General features: G+C 39.2%; 1 protein-coding gene across 1 annotated transcript in view; it reads right to left on the reverse strand.

The window, feature by feature from the left end:
* The window catches only part of LOC136858612 (TP53-binding protein 1), a 770,373-nt gene that overhangs the window by 379,121 nt on the left and 372,065 nt on the right, over positions 1-19,187 (reverse strand). Inside the window, exon 11 of the mRNA XM_067138308.2 lies at positions 1,192-2,004. Coding sequence (XP_066994409.2) covers positions 1,192-2,004 — 813 coding nt within the window. The remainder of the gene's footprint in view (positions 1-1,191; positions 2,005-19,187) is intronic.

Consider the following 19,187-nt stretch of genomic DNA (forward strand, 5'->3'; position numbering starts at 1 on the left):
GGGTACAAAAGTTCTGGAAAAATCAATGATTTTGGGGTTGTCATCAAACATTACTTGGTTCCCAGAGTCTTGTGGAGAAAAGTCATCTTTCCACCACAAAAATAGCGGTGAAATAGCTTTTCAACTCCTCGTATTTTTCTTCTTTTGTTTAGAAGGAGGCTCTCTTTCTTTCTCACATACAATCTCTGTATCACTCTTACTTTCAAAATTGCTTAACAATTCATTAAAATCATCACCTTCATCATCACTTTCCGCTATTGTTAATAACTGAAAGATTCTTTGATTTGAAATACCATCGCTGTGAGAGCAACTAGCTTGTTGTTCTGGCATGTTTGTTTACATCACAGATGAACTCCACAGATGTCTACAAAAAACTCTAAGTTACTTCCTAAAGCTGTAAGTCATGGTCAATTAGTTCTACATAATGCCTAACAGATGGCAGAACATGCCAGAGATCGAATCAGGACTCAAGAGTGATAATACCAATATAAATGGTCTGTTATTGGACGTTATAAATTTTCCAGCTAACTCATTTCTGGTTGCCAGCGTTTTGCCCCGGTGTGCTAAGTTGGGCTCATCAGTTGGTAAACAGCACACCCACCAAGATGCATGGCTAGTGCATACCGTGGAGGTCACTGCGTAGAATATTTGGAGCCTCCGGCAGTGCCAATGTACTATGAGAGACTTTTTCTCATTACCAAAAAATGGATGACTGCCTGGCCATCAGATTCCCTATGGGAACCAACATCTAATCACTCAAGAGTGAATCGGGAAACTAAGTGCTGGACCAGCCGTGTCAGACCGTCTATAGGTGGGTGTAGCACTCATCGGGTTCACATCGAAGGAGCTAGCAGATAAAAAAGTTATTACCTAATGAAAATACTGACAAACTATGAGGTGGGTGTAGTATTGCAAGCCTCTGTGAATTTCCTAAACACTGCCATAATCCTCTATTTGCAACTAGCTCTGTGACCTTGTTTAGTTCTATACCACTTATCTTTAAATCATTAAAAACTGAGTCATAAATTCTAATTGGTAAAATGAAAATTATCTTCAATGTGAATCCATTTCTCAGTGGCTTTCCACAATTTATTCATTACCTGTTTCCTACATGAATGAAGAAACTAAGCAATTTATATTAAAACCCATGCAAATTGAGACCATGCAAACAGATGACTACTATCAACTCACCTGCCACTAATTTAGTCTTGCAACTTTCAATGCTCCAATCCAGGGTGACTTCACTTTCGGAACTTGACCCTGAGACCACAGAATCATCAGTGTCATTCTTTCCTCTCCTTGATATCAATGGTTGTTGTGTAGCAGGTTCAATTTCATCTGATTTCTTACTTCGTTTTGGTGTGTCAGATGAAACTGGTTTGGTATCCCCAGAACCAGATTTCTTAGCAGTGGAGTTTCCCTTCTTTGAAGCACGGCCTCTTTTCTGAGGAGTGCTTTTGTCATTACTTTCATTAGCCTTATCTTTGGAAGCTTGCTTGCCTCCAATATCATCTTTAATTTGTTTAGCAACTCGAGACCCACTGCTCCTAGGAGCATTTCGGGCCGCTCTTGCAGGTTTCAAATGAGATTTCTTTGTACTCTTCGGTGTAATATCTAAGGCCATTTTTTTTTCTTTTGATTTTTTTTCCTCACTAGACGATATATTTTTATTTTCTTCCATAACTTGATCTTCACTTTTCTCTACCACAGTTCTACTTCTAGATTTATATGCAAAAGACTTCTCCTTTTCTACTTGGTTGAACCCATTCCTAGGACTGATATCTGACAGTTCATGACCAGGTTTTCCTCTTATTTCTCCATCATTAACACATTGCTGAAGATGTCTTTCAATCCTCTCCTCAAGATCACGTTCCTTTAAGCGACCAGGAAAAGCGCAGGGCAATTTGCCAAGTGAACTTTCCAAGGACAATGATTTATCTTTCAAGCTTCGAACTGGTGGTTTTAAAAACTGTACACTTTCCAAAGATGACCTTGTTCGAGACACTGAAACAGAGAGAAAATAACATAAAACACACATGCGAATATAACAACTACTACTAACTACACAAGTAATTTTAATGTAATGAAGTCCACCTTTTCAATACATACACAACTGTTGCACGTAAGTTATACTACAACATTTTTATTATTAAGAAAGTACCGGTTGTGACATGTTTTCAATGTCATCATCAGTCTTTCGTAAAACCAAGCAAGAGAATAAATTCATATATAGCAACAATATACACTCCTTAGGTAAAATTTGTATAACGACACACATTTAAAATAGTTTATATAAAATATATGAGGATTGCTATGCGTTGGCGGCGTAATAGTCTTATGTTGTCTTGGTGTGAAAATGGGAAACCACGGAAAACCATCTTCAGGGCTGCCAACAGTGGGGTTCGAACCTACTATCTCCCAAATACTGGATACCGGCCGCACTTGAGCGACTGCAGCTATCGACCTCGGTGTACACGAGTTGAGGCACTTTCTATAAAGTTGGGCTTTGGTATGATAAAGCTTAATGAACATATACGTGCGTAGCATACATACATACATACATATCCCACGTCGTTCCATCTTAAGCGATGGGTCGGTAAACGGCTTCTCCACCAGTTGCGGTCCCTGAACTTCTCTCCTTCAATGCTTTCCAAAGTATGTCCTCTCTGTTGAATGTCAATCTTCACCATGTCCTTGTACCCGAGTCTTGGTCGCCCTCTTGGTCTTTTGTCTTCAAGTTTTAGATCGTTCATTGTTTTTGGTAATCTGTTATCACCCATGCGTCGCATATATACATACCATCTCAGTCGATGCACTGTTATTTTGTCCTGCAGTCTTACAACTTGAGCCTGCTTGCGGATTTCCTCATTACGGACTCTGTCCCTCCGTGTTTTGCCGATCATGCTACGGACAAATTTCATTTCTGCTGCCTGAATTCTACTAACATCTTTGTTTCTCATGGTCCATGTTTCGCAACCATAGGTTAAGATTGGTACGTAATAAGTCACATTTTCTTTCATAAAGTTTACCAACCTGAGTTAAAGTGATGCCTCTATAGTTGGAACATTTCTTTCTGTCTCCTTTCTTGAAGATTGGAATTATGATGCCTGTTTTCCAATCGACTGGTATGTCCCCCCTCTTTCCAGATCTTACGAAAGAGTCTGTAGATCCAATGTTTTCCAGAAATGCCCATTGCCTTGATCATTTCTCCATTAATTTCATCAGCCCCTGCTGATTTTCCAGTTTTGATGTATTTCCAGGCATATTCTACATCATTCCATAATTCTAACCTGTTGTCAGAGGCCGACTTGCAGGAGGTAGTACCGGTACTGTCTTTTTGTGTAGGCTGTATGCCATTCACATTTAGTAATTTATCAAAGTAAGTCCTCCAAGTCTCTTTGATCTTCTCATCTTCAGTGATCAGATTTTCATTATCATCTCTTAGGTATTTGGAGTGTTCTTTATCTCTTTTTCTATTTTTCATCATCCCATATTACATTTTATTACCATTAACATCCTCTTTCAATTCATTACTCCACTTGTTCAACCACTTCTCTCGTTCTTCTGTAACAACTTTGTTTGCTTGTTTTTTTTTTGCAACCCTGTATAGTTCCTTATTATGATCAGTCCGGTTCTTGAAATATTTTCTGAACATGTTGTTCTTGTTCAGGACAGCAGTTCTTGTTCTGTCATTCTACTATGGAATTTCCTTCCATCTTCTTGTGCCACTGGTTCGTCCACAAACCTTCTCAGTCATCATTACTAGATTTTCTTTCAGATCCTTCCATTCCTCCTCAACTGTTCTTTCATCTGTCTTTGGTATCACTGTTTTGATGTTTTCTTGGAACTCTATTATTCTATCATTGTCCTTCAGCTTCCAGGTCTTGAGTTTCTTTACCTGTGTGGTTCTTACTTTTTTTAAACTTGTTAAACTTTAAGTATTCAATGAGGAGTCTATGATCACTTTCCAGGGAGACACTAGGAATCACTTTTACATCTAATGGTCTATTTTGTAGTTGGTTCTCAATCAAAAAGTAATCTATAAGAGATTCACTTTTTCCACCCCTTCCATATCTTGTGACCTTATGGCTTTTTTGTTTTTGATACCATGAGTTCCCTATTATAAGGTTGTTCCTGAGGCAGAGGTCAAGTAGTCTAGTTCCTTTTGGGTTTCGTGGACCCCATCCATGTGCTCCTAGAATACTTTCATATCCATCTATCACAGTTCCTACTTGAGCATTCATATCCCCCTATGATAATTGTTCCATCTCCTCTTATTCTTTCCTCTATGTCTTCTTCAAAATGTTCTTTTTCTTCATCTTCACAACCAGTCTGTGGTGCATAGCACTGAATGATGTTGATGTTCTGGGAAGAATCCAATTTCAGCATTATGTGAAGAATCCGATCAGAAACATATTTTACTTCTACTACATGATCTTTCATTTGATGGTCCATAACAACACCAACTCCATTTTTTGCTTGATCCCCTCTAACCAAAATAGATGGTATCCCTCTCTGAGTTCCTTTGATCCTTTTCCCTTCCACTTGGTTTCACTGAGTCCCAGTATGTTTATGTTCCTTGTTTTCATTAAGTCTACACATTCCTCTATTTTGCCAGTTAGTGTCAGAATGCTTAGCGTGGCAATTTTGATTTCAGCCTCATATCGAGTTTTGTGTGTTCTCCTCTTTGGTTGTGATGCAGCATCGGGTATTGAACCGTCATTAATATCATTACCAATGAGGGAACTAGAGTCATTATTCTGGTGATTACAATATTTCCATCCGAGGCCTCGTTTAGTTTTGAAAGCAATTCCAAATTATTCAGAAGCTGACTTGCTGGGCCTATCACTTCCGAAGACTTTTCTGTCGGGGTTATCTCCCTTAGCCTTTAATAGTCCCCTATCAACCTGCAAGGCAGAAGGCCCTGAGTCAGATCTCAGGGATCAGATATTGCTTCTTCCACAAGATACGCCATACCAGTGATTTTTACTTCCACCTTCACTGCCGTTGAGGTCTTCACCTGTATCCCTGGGCATGGATTCTGTGTTATACCCCACAGGACTGGGTGCCCAACTGAACTCGGCCATCCTATCACTCCGCCTACTGAAGTGTAGGGTGCCCACCCCCGCGACGTGGACGCGCCAGAAAGGAATTACTCAAGTGGAGGAAAAGGGAAGGTGACCCTATCTCTCTCGAGCCGAGTTAATGGTTGTGTATGGTGCCACAACCAAAGGCACATACGTAGCAATCCTCATATATTTTATATAAACTATTTTAAATGTGTATCATTATACAATTTTTACCTAGTGAGTGTATATTTTTGCTGTATGTGAATTTATTCTCTTGTTTGATTTTATGAAAGGCTGATGATGACATTGAAAACATGTCGAAACCGGTACCTTCATAATAATAAAAATGTTGTAGTAGCCTATAACTTATGTGCAACAGTTTTGTATGTATTGAAAAGGTGGACTTCCTTACATTAAAATTACTTGTGTCATTCTCAATTCAATATGAAACAACCATAAAGTTTTAAACTTTAGATACTACTAACTATACTGGGCATACCAGGTCAGGATTTATACATAAAAGATGACTTGAGAAAATACAATAAAATAAGGATAACAGTGAATTTAAATAGGAAATGTTTAAACTGATAAAGTTAAATTAGGGTACTATACATTGAAATGTCCTTTTAATGAAGTATTAACAAATGGATATGTGCAATAACAATTCATTGCTTCTGCTCTGAAGGAGGTATATATCAATGCCATCACTATGATTTTCCATTGAACTGTTCTTGGGAAAATTAGATGTTCAGTTGCAGAATGTACACTGCCGGCCAAAAGTTTCCAGACAAGCATTGAACTGTTAAAGAATGAACTGAGATTAAAAGAAAACAACATACCTATGGAAGAAATTGACAAATATATATTCTAAAACTAATATTTTACAATAAAACTACGTTTTTACATTACGTCTGAACAAGAAATAGACCTTATGTACACATTTATTCCTACAGATCACCAGAACACATCATACTCTCTTCTCATCAAAGAAACCCCCCTTCGCTGAATGTACACTTTTAACTTTTCTCGCCATTCTCAGAACAAGTTTTTTCTAACAGTGATGCAGGTATACTTTGCCAGGCATTCTGCAAGATGTCCCACAGCTGTTCTGATGAAAGAGGACACCCTTTTCGGACTTGCCAATCCAACTCCTCCCACAGCAGCTCAACTGGATTTAAGTCCGGGGATTGACAGGTGGACCATCCCATTAAAATCAATTCACCAAAGTTTTATTTGTTTTGCAGATATTTCATGCAATAGTGAGATGTGTGTCTGGGGTCATTGTTTTGTTAGAGGATGAATCCACGATGCTGTCCAGATGGAAGAGCATAACGGGATAGGATGGAATGGTAGCCGTTTTTGTCCAGTGTTCCTTGAATTTGGTGCAGTCTACCAACTCAACTGAATGTGAAAAAACCCCAAACCATCACAGAGCCCCCTCCATGTTTCACTGTAGGTGTTTCACAATAGGATGCATTTTTTCCGATGCTGAACATTGAACATAAACTCGTCGCCGTTGCCCGAAAACTTCAAAACTTGGTTACAGTAATATATTCTGTCATTAAACAATCATTTAACATATTCGTGCGGGAATATATGTTTTGTGTGGAAACTTTTGGTCGGTAGTGTATATAACAATGAAGCTTTAGTCGGTACCTAGAGTTTTAACATATTCACTCACGTAGACGCCTTAAGGCGTTTAAGAGCTACCAATGTGCGGGACCATATCCGAGTTAAGGTGTTTAAGGTCGCACAACATACACGTCGTATGAAGTCGTAATTCATGTTGAAAACCATAGATAGCATATGAATAAACAGTCCTTCACCCTGACTACCTGAACAGATGGTACATTCCAATGCTTCCTTTCTTTTTTCTTTGAGTAATAATCACAGACCTAAGCCAGACGTAATATTCTTGAAAGGGTGCGTAGTGAAGTGAGTTATGTTGCGCGATAAGGTGAGTTACAAATGCAGAATTCAAAGTGAGGAAATTGAAAACATCCTACTGAATGATGATTCTGCTGATGAACTCATCGCCGACATCAGTGACAGCGATAGCAAATCCGATGATGATATACCACACTCCGAGCAAAGTGAAATTTAGCGCATTCAAATAGCCGATACGCATTCACCTTATTGCCCGCCTGCAATCAAATTCTCTGGTCGGTTAAGATTAAATGTTGACATTGAAAACAGCAACAAAATTACGTCTTTCGTCAATTTATTTGTAAATGATGATTTCCTTGAATATATATGCCATCAGGCAAACCTTTACACGGAACAAGTTAATAGTGCAGCACCGCGCCCATTCACTAAATATTCTACTTTTCAGACGTGGAAACCGGTCAATGTAATTGAGATGAAAATGTTTTTAGGACTAATGTTTGTAAAGGGAATAATTCAAAAACCAGATCTGAAAATCCGCTGGACCGAGGACACTATTTTCGGCTTGCTGATGTTTAAACTGTATATAGGATAATATCTTTTGTTTATTTCCACCTATTCAATACATTATATTTTGTAATGTATTGTATTACATGTAATGTATTACATTTTGTAATGTATTGAATAGGTGGAAATAAACAAAAGATATTATCCTATATACAGTTTATGAAACTTTCAATACGGACGAAAAATGATTTTCATCACTTGCTGATGTTTGTCGAAAGCCATTGCACGAACCCGGTTCGAAAACATAATGCCGTTCTTATACTTAGGCGACAGCAGTCATTACGAGGGGAATCCTGATAGGCTATACAAAATTAGGCCAATTCTCGAAAGGCTCAGCGACCAGTTTCCAGTTGTGTACATATTGGATCGGAACATCGCCCTTGATGAAGGAATGTTAGCTTGGAGGGGCCGCTTGCATTTCCAAGTTTAAAATCAAGGAAAAATTATCAAGTATAGTATTTTGGTTAGGATGGTGTGTGAATTTCCCATAGGGTACAATTGTAAGTTGAAAATCAATGAAGCAAGTGGCATGAACATCCGAAACGCTATATTTGACTTACTAGACCCTTACCTTGGCCAGGGGTATACAGTGTTTCACGACAGTGTACGCTTAGCCAAGGAACTGCGTGAAAGAGAAACGGCTGTATGTAGGACAATAAGGAAGAATAGGGGACTTTCTAATGAATTCAGTGAAAGGCAGAAGAAGTTGAAAACAGGGGAAATGACTTTCGGTAGGGACAACGAGGTACTACTGTGTTCATGGAAGGACTAAGAAGTAATTACCATGGTTTCAACTACACATTCTGCAGAAATGGCTGAAGTTCCAAAGAAATTTGGGAAAATAAATATGAAACCTGTAAGCATCATTGATTATAAGCAATTTATACACGGAGTGGATACAGCCGACCAGTATTTGGCAATGTATCCATTCATGCAATAAAACAGTGAAAAAAATAAATAAATCCACAGTTTTCTACATTTTGCAGTGTACATTTTTTAATGCATTCAGACTTTTCCAAAAATCCAATAACTCAACAATAACTTTCCTGACATTCAGGCATACAATATGTGGAAACTTCTTACAAGACAGTGAACATGAAGAACCATCAAAAGCCGCGAAGATTTCTGTGCCGCCGGTCCCATCTTATTCTCCAGTAAGCTCATCAGCATCTATGTATAGTCTACCAGTACAGCCCCCTAAGCGAACTCTGGCTAATGATCCACCATTTCGACTTGATGAGAAAATAAAAAGCATGTACTTCATAAATTCCCAGCCATGAAATCAGACAATTTCAGAACTAGATGGTACAGAATGTGCACAAAAAGCAACATCCAGAGTAAAACCAGGAGGTTCTATGGAAAGTGTGGTGTGCTTCTCCATCCAGGAGAATGTCAAACCTGGTACCAAAGCCTCAAGTACTACTACAATAATATTTAATGTAAAATAGTGCACTATAGAGTTTAAAGGATTTAAAAAAGGCTGGGCTGTAGGTTTAAATCACCCGCTGCAGACTGGTAGTGAAAGTGTTAAAGTCGTCTATCTCTCTCTCTCTCTCTCTCTCTCTCTCTCTCTATCGTTCTCCTCAACCTGATGGTTGGGGGGTAGCATGACTGTCCTCATCCAACGACCTTCTATCCTGAGCCAGCTGCTTGCTTAGTTGATATGGACGTCGCCCTTTAATGCTATTGAGGAACCCTGCTCTTGGTCGTCTTCTAGTCTTTCCTTCCATTTTCCCTTCAAGCAGTGTGGTGCACCATGATGAATGCCGGAGTAAATGACCTATTCAACTACATCTGCTTTTTGCGATCATTTTTTCTAGACTGATGCTTTCTTCAGCTCTCTTGAGAACTTCATTTGTTATGTGAGTCCAGGGTATTCGCAACATTCGATGCCAGCACCACATTTCAAATGCATCTATTCTTTTCTTATCAGCCTTTAATAGAGTCCAGATTTCAGAGCCATAAGTCGCAATGTTCCAAATGAAGCACTTAATGAAATGCTTTCTTACTGGTAAGGATATTGCCTTGGAGGTCAAAAGACTTCTTTTTATTTATTGAAAGCTTCTTTAGCCTGGGCTATTCAAGAATAGGCGTCCTTTCCACACCTCCCATCAGATGCAATGATGCTTCCCAAATAACTGAACTGATTTCCTTGAGCCAATTTTTCTCCTTCCAACCAAACATAAACATCCTGTTTACCATCCGGAGTACATTTCATTATCTTGGTTTTTGTTTTGTGAACATTCATGTTACATTTTAATATTAGCAGATCATTCAATTTCTTTAGTGAGGTCTCTATCTCTCTCTCAGTTTCAGCTATGAGGGCAATATCATCTGCAAAACGTATTGTTTGGTATAGTTGGCCATTTATTTTTATTCCATGGGTGGAAGGTGGCTGAAAACTCTTTCAATGCTTCTAAATACACATTGAATAATAGATATGACAAACCACATCCTTGCCTTACTCCTTTTCTTATTTTCGCACTGATTTGCTCCTTTTCTATAGGTGCTGTCTGGTTCTTGTACAGCTGATAAGATGATTTTCCGATCTTTGTAGTCCACTTTCAGACTTCTAAGGGCTTTAAACATATTATTCCAGTTAACATTATCAAACACTTTCTCTCTATCAATGAAAGCAATTAGGATGTTCTTATTGATTCTTAGGGTTTGTTCAATAATTGTTCTAAGGCTCAGAATTGCTTCTCTTGTTCTTCTGTTTCTTCTGAACCCGAATGGATCCTCTGAGAGATTTTCTTCTATTCTTCTCTCCATGCGATGGTAAACAATTCTTGTAATAATTTTGGAGGCATGTGTTACCAGGCTTAATGTTCTATAATCTTGACATCTCTTTGCATTACTTTTTGGGATAGGTATCAACACAGTTTTCTCAAAATCTTCCGGTATTCCTCCGCTAGTATAAACATCATTTAGTAGTTGATATAAAGAAGTTTTTGCCTTATCCCCCAGAGCTTGTAGTATTTCACCTGGAATTGAGTCTACTCCAGGAGCTTTCCTTTGTTTTACCTCATTCAAAGCTTTATCAAATTCTCTCTAAGTATACATGGTCCCAGATCATCTTGTTCTATCTCATTTCATTTTCTATTACACAGTCATCTATTTGTTCTTCATACAGGCCTTCTACATATTCTTTCTGAAATGAATGTGAACTGAGCTATCCGACATCTTGTATTATAATAATGTACCCATTTTATAGAGCTGCCAACCTACAAGACAAAGTCTACCACAGGGATTAAATTTACCTATCATACCGCCCCACCAAAAGGCATAGGTCTTTTGCAGAAAAATAAAAAAATAAAACAGATGCACACAAAAATGCACCAGTAAAAAATAGGGGAACACAATTTTTTATAACAATACGTTGATAACATTCAAGCAAATTGTAGTTTGATGGTCATTCCCAGTTTGTTTCTGGTAATACACACATTTGTTGATAGGACGCATCATGGCACCAGAAGTGGTGTTGACAGCAGCTACTCTGGCAAGACCGTCATCTCCGAGATGGACCTTTTCCACCAATCCTCTTCTTCATTGAAGAGAAGGCAGGTTGTCATCCTTGATGAACACAAGATCGCCAGGACTTAGGTTGAGGTAATCCTTATACCATATATTCCAGAAGTCTTGAGTCATTCTTTGTACGTGTCTCCATTTAGACAGACTACTGATGGGGCAAGGTTTGGAATCATGGTTGGGAAGTGTTGTGCGTTGCTCACCGATAATGAAGTGTGATGGAGTGAGATAGGATGAATCTGTCGGATCATCGCTAAATCTGGATGGAGGGCGACTGTTCAGGCAAGCTTCGATCTGTGAAGATAAGGTAGTTAATTCTTCAAAGGTCAGTGTTGTTCCCATTGTTCTTCGAAGATGAAATTTAAATGCTTTTACCACGGATTCCCAAGCACCTCCAAAATGAGGTGCAGACGGAGGGATAAGTGCCAGGTAATGCCTATTCCTTCTGCGATCTTCACAATTTATTTCTCTTGCTTCCCACCTTGTAAGAACTTCTGAAGTTCCTTCAATTCCCTCGATGCACCAATGAAATTGGTGCCATTGTCGCCGTAGATATTGGTAGGACAACCTCGACGTGAGGTGAAACGTAGTGCTACCATGAATGCACTTGTTGTAAGATCAGAGATGATTTTGACGTGCACAGCTCTGATCGAAAGACATGTGAAGATTCCAGCATAAGCCTTTCCTGTTGTCTTACTTCATCGTGTGCCTATCTGTGTTAGGAATGGGCCAGTGTAGTCTACTCCAACGTTCATAAAGGCTCTAGCAGGAGTAACCCTAAATCTTGGCAGGTTTGTCATTTTCTGTTGAGCTGCTGATTTTCTCAGTCTGAAGCATGTGTAGCATGAATGAATGCATTTCTTAACGATTTGGCGAATCCTCGGTATCCAATATCTCTATATCCAATATCTCTGTTGCAGCGATGAAATGAGTAGTTGAGGTCCTGCGTGTAGTAATCTTACATGTTCACTCAGGCAGACAAGTTTGGTGAGGTGATGTTCAGGAGAAAATATAAGTTGATGCTTGGCTTCGTATGGAATTGGTGCGTTTTGTAGTCTTCCTCCGACTTGAAGAAAACCATTTTGGTCCAGAATTGGGCTCAGACTCTTCAGTGGACTATTTGCATCAACTGCCTTACCTTGTTTGAAGCAGAGTATCTTTGATAAGAGACCGATTGTACGATTTTGATACAGACACTGAAGGCATTATTTACCTCTTGTGGTTTCAGTGGTGATGTATCGCGCTCACTGCGAGTCTTCTTGCAATTGGAAGAGAATCTGAGACACTGACGAACTGTTCTGAGTAATCTGTTTAAGGATGAGAAGCGATTCAGGAATGTATCACCATGTTTTATGACAATAAGTGATGTTATAATTCTTTGGTCAGGGATCTTCGAAGTGTCGCATCCTGATTGTGATGGCCATGATGCAGGGTCTAGATGCAGCCACTGGGGCCTTCCCACCATAGTGTACTGTCTTGAAGAAGCAATGGCTGTACTCTTCATGATGCAAGATCTGCAGGATTGTCCTGTGATCCAACATGACGCCAACGGGAGGCTGGTACAGTGTCTTGAATTTCTGGCACCCTGTTTGCCATGAATGTTTTCCATTTTGCGCATAACCAAGCCAATACATTTGCTGAATCAGTCCAAAATAGCACACCATGGGGGGTAGTGCATAGAGTTTCAAGCGTTTTCTTGATGAGGCGAACCAAAATTAAGGCACCACATAATTCGAGACGGGGGATTGAAATCTGTTTTAGAGGTGCAACCCTTTATTTTGCACAAAGAAGTCTCATGAAAACCTCGGCTTTGTGGATGACAGATCTTATGTACACAGCAGCCCCATAAGCAGTCTGAGAAGCATCGCAGAAGCCATGTATCTCGACATTCTTCACTATCCCTTCACTGCGGACCAGTCTTGGAATTTTGAAATAATTAAGTAGTGATATTTGTTGATATAGGTCAATCCAGGTATTGAGCAAATTCCCGAGTAGTTGATCATCTCATCCTGAACCTTCTTGCCACAGGAGTTGCAGGAAGACTTTGAAGAAAACAACCACGGGAGTTATCAGCCCTAGTGGGTCGAAAATTGATGATATTATTACAGCACCATACGTTTTGAGCACTTGGATTCCCTTGAGCTTGAATGATGTGGCTTCAGGCTACAGTTGATTTGAAATTGGTCCGTTGAAGTGTGCCAAGTTAAACCCAACGTTTTTACTATGCTGCTCTCACTGTCACTCATAAGTTCTCTGGGACTGATTCAAGGAGTTCTGGGCTATTTGTGCACCACTTTCTCAACAGAAATCCTCCAAGATGAAGAAGGTCCTGAAGTTCGATTCGCAGCAGAGCTTCATCCAAAGTCTCTGTTCCACATAAAAATCATGGCAGAAGACTGAAGCCGCTCAAGAGAATCTGGTTGCTTAATCTGTAGCCAGCTGTACCAGGCATTTTGTAGCTAAGTAAGCAGCTGATGATGTGCCATATGTGACGGTAGTGAGGGCGTAGGATTTTAGTTTGTTTTGGAGGCTTTCTCGCCATAATATGCATTGCAGGGGTTGATGTTTTGGGTGCACTCTTACTTGCCTGTACATTTTTTCTACATCAGCTGTAAAGGCTATTCTATGCATACAAAACCTCATGACCAATGAGCATAAGTCGTCTTGTACTGTCGGTCCTACCATTAAAATGTCATTTAATGCCACGCCATTGTCGGTTCTTGTAGAGACATCAAAAACCTCCCTTGTCTTAGTAGTACTGCTCGAATGCTTGTGAACCGCATGATGAGGAATGTAATATTCTGGTTGTCTCTAGTGTGGAATTTGGTTGAAGTTCGACCATGTGTTCAAGTGCTTCATATTCCCTCAAGAATTCAACATAATCTTGACGAAGGTTGCTCTGCACTTGCAATTTTCTCTCCAAGAAATGAAAACGTTGTCTTGCAATCTCCTTTGAGCTTCCTAGGTTAATTTCCTTTCTCATATGTAGTTCTACTACGTATCTTCCACTCTCATCTCTTAAGGTGGTATCGATGAAATTTTTCTCACATTCCGCATGCTCTGGTGAACAAACTTCATGACTTATTTCCTCTATGGACCAGAATCGTTGTATTTGATTCTGAAGACTGAGGTCAGACCTAATGAAGAATGAATTAGCCTTACCTATTGTCTTCTCCTTTATTCATTTGCTGTGGATACTACCCACTTAGAATCCATCCTAGCTGAGTGTTCTGAAGTGTGGAATATCCTGTGCGAAATTTCCTCCCCTCCTTCATGAGATGCAAAAAGAATTGAGCTCCGATTAGTAAGTGAGAACTCTGAGGAAGGTGGAAATCTGGATCAGCGAGGATGACATCCTCTGGGATATTCCAAACCTTGAGGTTGATGTTTGATGCAGGGATATTGCCAGTTATCCTAGATAGTACTATACATTCCATATTGAACTGAAAGTCACTGATCGTCGAGTGCACTTCTACGTTTACTGATGAATCAACTTCTGATGTCAGTTCACTGAATGCTTTCAGGGATATAACGATCGTTCTTTTCTTCTTAAGTTTAAGTTGTTGTACTGCCTGCTCGGATATGAAGTTGCTTTGGGAGCCACTGTCTAATACGGCTTGCATGCGATGATATCTTCCATCTGAGTCCTTGATTTTAACTGTGACTGTGCTTAGAAGAACCTCAGTGTTTGGAGTACTTCTGAGAGAGTGATACGACGATTGGAGTGTGCCGTTACCCTGTGGGTTTTGTGCCATAGTGTTGTTTGTGTTAGTTGCTTCCTCATTCTGATCGTTTTGATGTAGCAATGTGTGGTGTTATTTCTTGCATACCTTACATGCAGTACTGGATCTACATGCCTTCCAAGTGTGTGATGGACTAAGGCAGCTACAGCAGTGCTTACTATCCTTGATCAATTTGAACCTTTCATAAGAACTCAAATTGAGGAAATCAGGACATTTGTGCAGTCTGTGTTCTTCTGAGCAGATGTAACATCTCTCTGCTGTCGAAATGTATGACTGTTGTTGTGTTATCAAGAGTGGCACTGATTTGGGGTAATGGTTAATACTGACTGCAGGTGGTTGGGTAGAAGAGCAGAGTTGTAGTGTCTGACAGTGTCTCTCCAAGAAGCTAATGAGCTCCTCAAATTTAACTGCATCGGACCGAAATTGCTCGTTTTCAAATTCTAACCTTAGTTTTTTGTCTAGTCGAGAGAGTAGATCATTAAGAAGTAAATCTAGGATACTTGGTTGAGCATTTAGGGCATTAAGAGCATCTATACTGCCCTTGAATGTACTGATCAGTTTGCGTATTTCACTCCCCGTTGAACCTATTTTATGTAAAGTTTCTGTAATTTGCCTAATGTGTTCAGCTGCAATTAATTTGAGTGAATGATAACGATTAACCAGAATGTTGTAGGCTACTTGAAAGTTGGCGTCAGAAATGCTGGTCTTTCTTATGCTGTCCTTGGCTTCGCCTTTCACAGAGGAGAGCAAGTAGTGGAATTTCTGTATGTTTAATAGGTCATTATTGTTAACCACCAGGCCTTCAAACGTGTCTTCGAAATGCAGCCAGGTAATTAGAGTCCCACTAAAGGTAGGGAGATTTATTTTTGGTAACTTGATATTTCTAGGCATGCCATGTCATGACTGAGAGAGTACTTTAACATTAAATGACATGTTTTGTAGATTGGTGGCCTTCCTTAATGTAGCCTCCAGCAAGTCGATTGTGTCTTTGAATATTCTTCTCGGTAGATTGTGTTAGATTCCTCATTTTCTTCATCATATGACTCTAGTTGGCTTTGAATTTGCTTGAATTCTTTGTTGGTGGAGAGCAATCTATTTAATTTAACCTGAATGAGGTTGATATCGGCAGAATTTATTTCCGACTCAATGAAGTGTTGAATGCGAGTTACACAAGGCTTCAAGGTTGCTCACCTTTTGGTTAATGTTCGTTTGTTAGACTCTTCCATTTTTATAGAATATCGTGGTGCTATAAAATGAGTAAGATTTGGATAAGTTATTACAGTGTAGTTAACAAGAATAATAATAATTCATCTTCTCTTTTTTTTTGCTATTGGCTTTATGTCGCGCCGACACAGATAGGTCTTATGGCGACGATGGGATAGGAAAGGCATAGGAGTTGGAAGGAAGCGGCAATGGCCATAATTAAGGTACAGCCCCAGCATTTGCTTGGTGTGAAAATGGGAAACCACGGAAAACCATCTTCAGAGCTGCCGACAGTGGGATTCGAACCCACTATCTCCCGGATGCAAGCTCACAGCCACGCACCTCTAACCGCACAGCCAACTTGCCCGGTAATAATTATTTTGAGGTAACACGTAACTTTCTGGATGAACGGATGAGTAAGTGCGAACTAATTACAAGATTTTATATAAGTTCGCGAATTTGGCAATAGATGGATCTAGCCAGGCTAGTTGAAGCAGTGGACGGTTGTGGACCTTCGTCGTAAGTTGATTAGAAGTTTGACTTTGAGCGAAAGGTAACGCTAGTTGTACCATAACCTAGCTGCGAGTTGCTTGAGAAGTTGTGACTTTGGGCGAAGGGTTGTGCTAAGTTAACTTTGATCAAGCAACTATTATTCGTTTAAATTCGATCAGAATCATGAAATTTTATACTTAAGTGAGTGTAATCCAATAGTTGCATTAATTACCTTACAAAGGACGATGGATTGGCTGCCAACCTCCAAGACAAAGTCTACTATAGGGATTAAATTTACCTGACACTTTTCATATTATAGCTATCTTATTCAGCTCTATTATCACATCTTGTTGCTTCCTTTTATTGTACTGAAGGGCTTTATCTTTCTTTGGAACTGCCTCCAAACATCTGAAAAAGCTTTTTCGGTATTACTTTTGGGTATATTTTCATCTATCTGTTTACACTGTGCTTTGATCCACTCTTCCATTGCTTTTTTACTTTCTTGATGGATTTTATTTATTATTTTCTTGTATTCTTCATGATTTTCTTTCCTTTTGGCCATCTGGTGCACGTTCATTAGTTCCAAAATATGGGGTGTAACCCATGGCTTATAAATTTTCCTCTCTTCTTTTCCAAAACAATCTTCTGCTGCATCAATTATTTGTTTCTTGATTTCTTCTCATTTTTCTTGAGCACTTGATATCATCATGCTTTCTATTCTTGGGATATCACAAGGATTTAATGTGGTGGTTTCCCATTGCCTTCCACATCCTATGCCATTGACCTACAATCAGGTTCATCCACCTTAAGAAGTAATTCCTTACTCCAAGGACATCAGGGTGCCCTGCCCTCTTTCCGCTCATCCGCCCTCAAAGAGACTGTTGGCACTTGGTAGAGATGAACCCCTTATACCGGTGGTTACTCGGTGTCATACTCTATTAATCCCAAGTATTGGGCTGCCACTTCCGCCATCTATACCGTATCACTATAATTATATATACATAAAATAAAGTTTTGTCAATCAATACATTGTTCAGAATTTTTAAAAAGAATGGTATTTCTATATTGTATGTACCTGCAGTAAGAAGGAAATGCAATTTTTAAATTTCAGCCATGTCTGTCTGTCTATTTGTATGTTTGAACAATTGTACATGCAGCATAAGAGAACGGATGAAGACAATTGCATGGAAACATTGTTCATGTTAACTGGCAATAGTGGTGGTTTTTGTTGTGACTGTCTAAGGAGAAAAACTGCATGGTCATCAGCCCATATCGATAAGGGAAAATGTGATGATTATCAAAATAAGAAAAAACACAGTGAAGGAACTACCACTTGAAGATTGAGACACGAGGGAGTCATGAAAGGTGGAAGAACGACTCCATTTACACTAGATGTCCTGATATCAGTCAGAAGAAAACTAAATGTGAAGGTCTACAACATCAAAAGCCCATAAAATTGATCAACAGAAATATTACACTGGCTACTTTTTGTTGTGATGTGCTTTGTCCCTTCTACTTCTACTAATCTTCGATAGATAGGATTACTGCTGCACCTCAAATAGGACAGCTTGACTGAATATTGGCAGGAAGTAGCTGGGGAGATAGATAACTCTCTTTTTAGTATGCCATTCCTCTAGTTCTGATAACTACTGGTACAAGGCACACTGGTTCAGCTATTCGATCCCTGCTCTGAGGCGCTGACAGGAATGAGGAGTGAGCACACTTAACGGAAAACGACAAAGCAGAATTCACCACCGTCTGTGGCTGGGTCATTCCAGCACTGGAACTTGACACTGTCAGAATGCCAGAATAGTATGGGTTGTATGACCAGCCATGAATAGCTCATATGGATTTTTGAACAATGTAACTTCCACATATTTGTTATCGGTTTGCACCAGGGAAATTCATATTTATTCTTGTAAATTGGTAATGCAGAGCAGACACCAATACATTTTGAAATGCCGCTGGACTATAGGTCCACTAATGAAGATTATGATGAGATATACTGCTTCATTATTTTATAATTTACTGTACTGTAATACTTACAGGTTTCAATATAAATATTTAAGTTAACAGAGCTATACAAAAAGCTTGTAAAAAGTTCCCCTCCTAAAATTAAGGTAGTTTGCATTTTGAGCATCAAGGAGCCCATACAGATATACTAGATGTATAAGATATGGTAACTATGTATTATCATGCAGGAGCGCACCAAGATATTTAATTCCTCATTTACCAACCAACCAAAGTAGGGAAGATGGAGCAGTTTGTCAAGACTTTGGACAGAAGTAGAGGCCTTTAATAACAGCACTTAAGTGTTGTCCACAGTAAACTTACAAGAGGTGTTTTCGACAATCAGCAGATCTGATGGCTTTATCAGAATGTTGTACTTTAAAAAAATCTTGACTGATTTTATGCTTCAAACACAGAATTCCTTTGAAGATGTCATATATTTCTGAGTAATATTAAAGATCATTTATACGAGAATAATAAAAAAGCTTTGCTTATAAAATGCTTACACCATTCTCAATTTATTTCCCAGAAAGCTTACTTATGGTAACAGAGAAACAGGAAGGAAGATTCAGTCAACATATCAAGAAGGGAAATGAGAGAATAAGGTCAATGATATTTCTCCATGACGATGACTGACTACCGATTTTAATTAATTAGATTAATATTTGTACACTTGGTTATCTCCTTTCCG

The sequence above is a fragment of the Anabrus simplex genome, chromosome 1, assembly GCF_040414725.1.
Source record: "Anabrus simplex isolate iqAnaSimp1 chromosome 1, ASM4041472v1, whole genome shotgun sequence".
Taxonomy (NCBI): domain Eukaryota; kingdom Metazoa; phylum Arthropoda; class Insecta; order Orthoptera; family Tettigoniidae; genus Anabrus; species Anabrus simplex.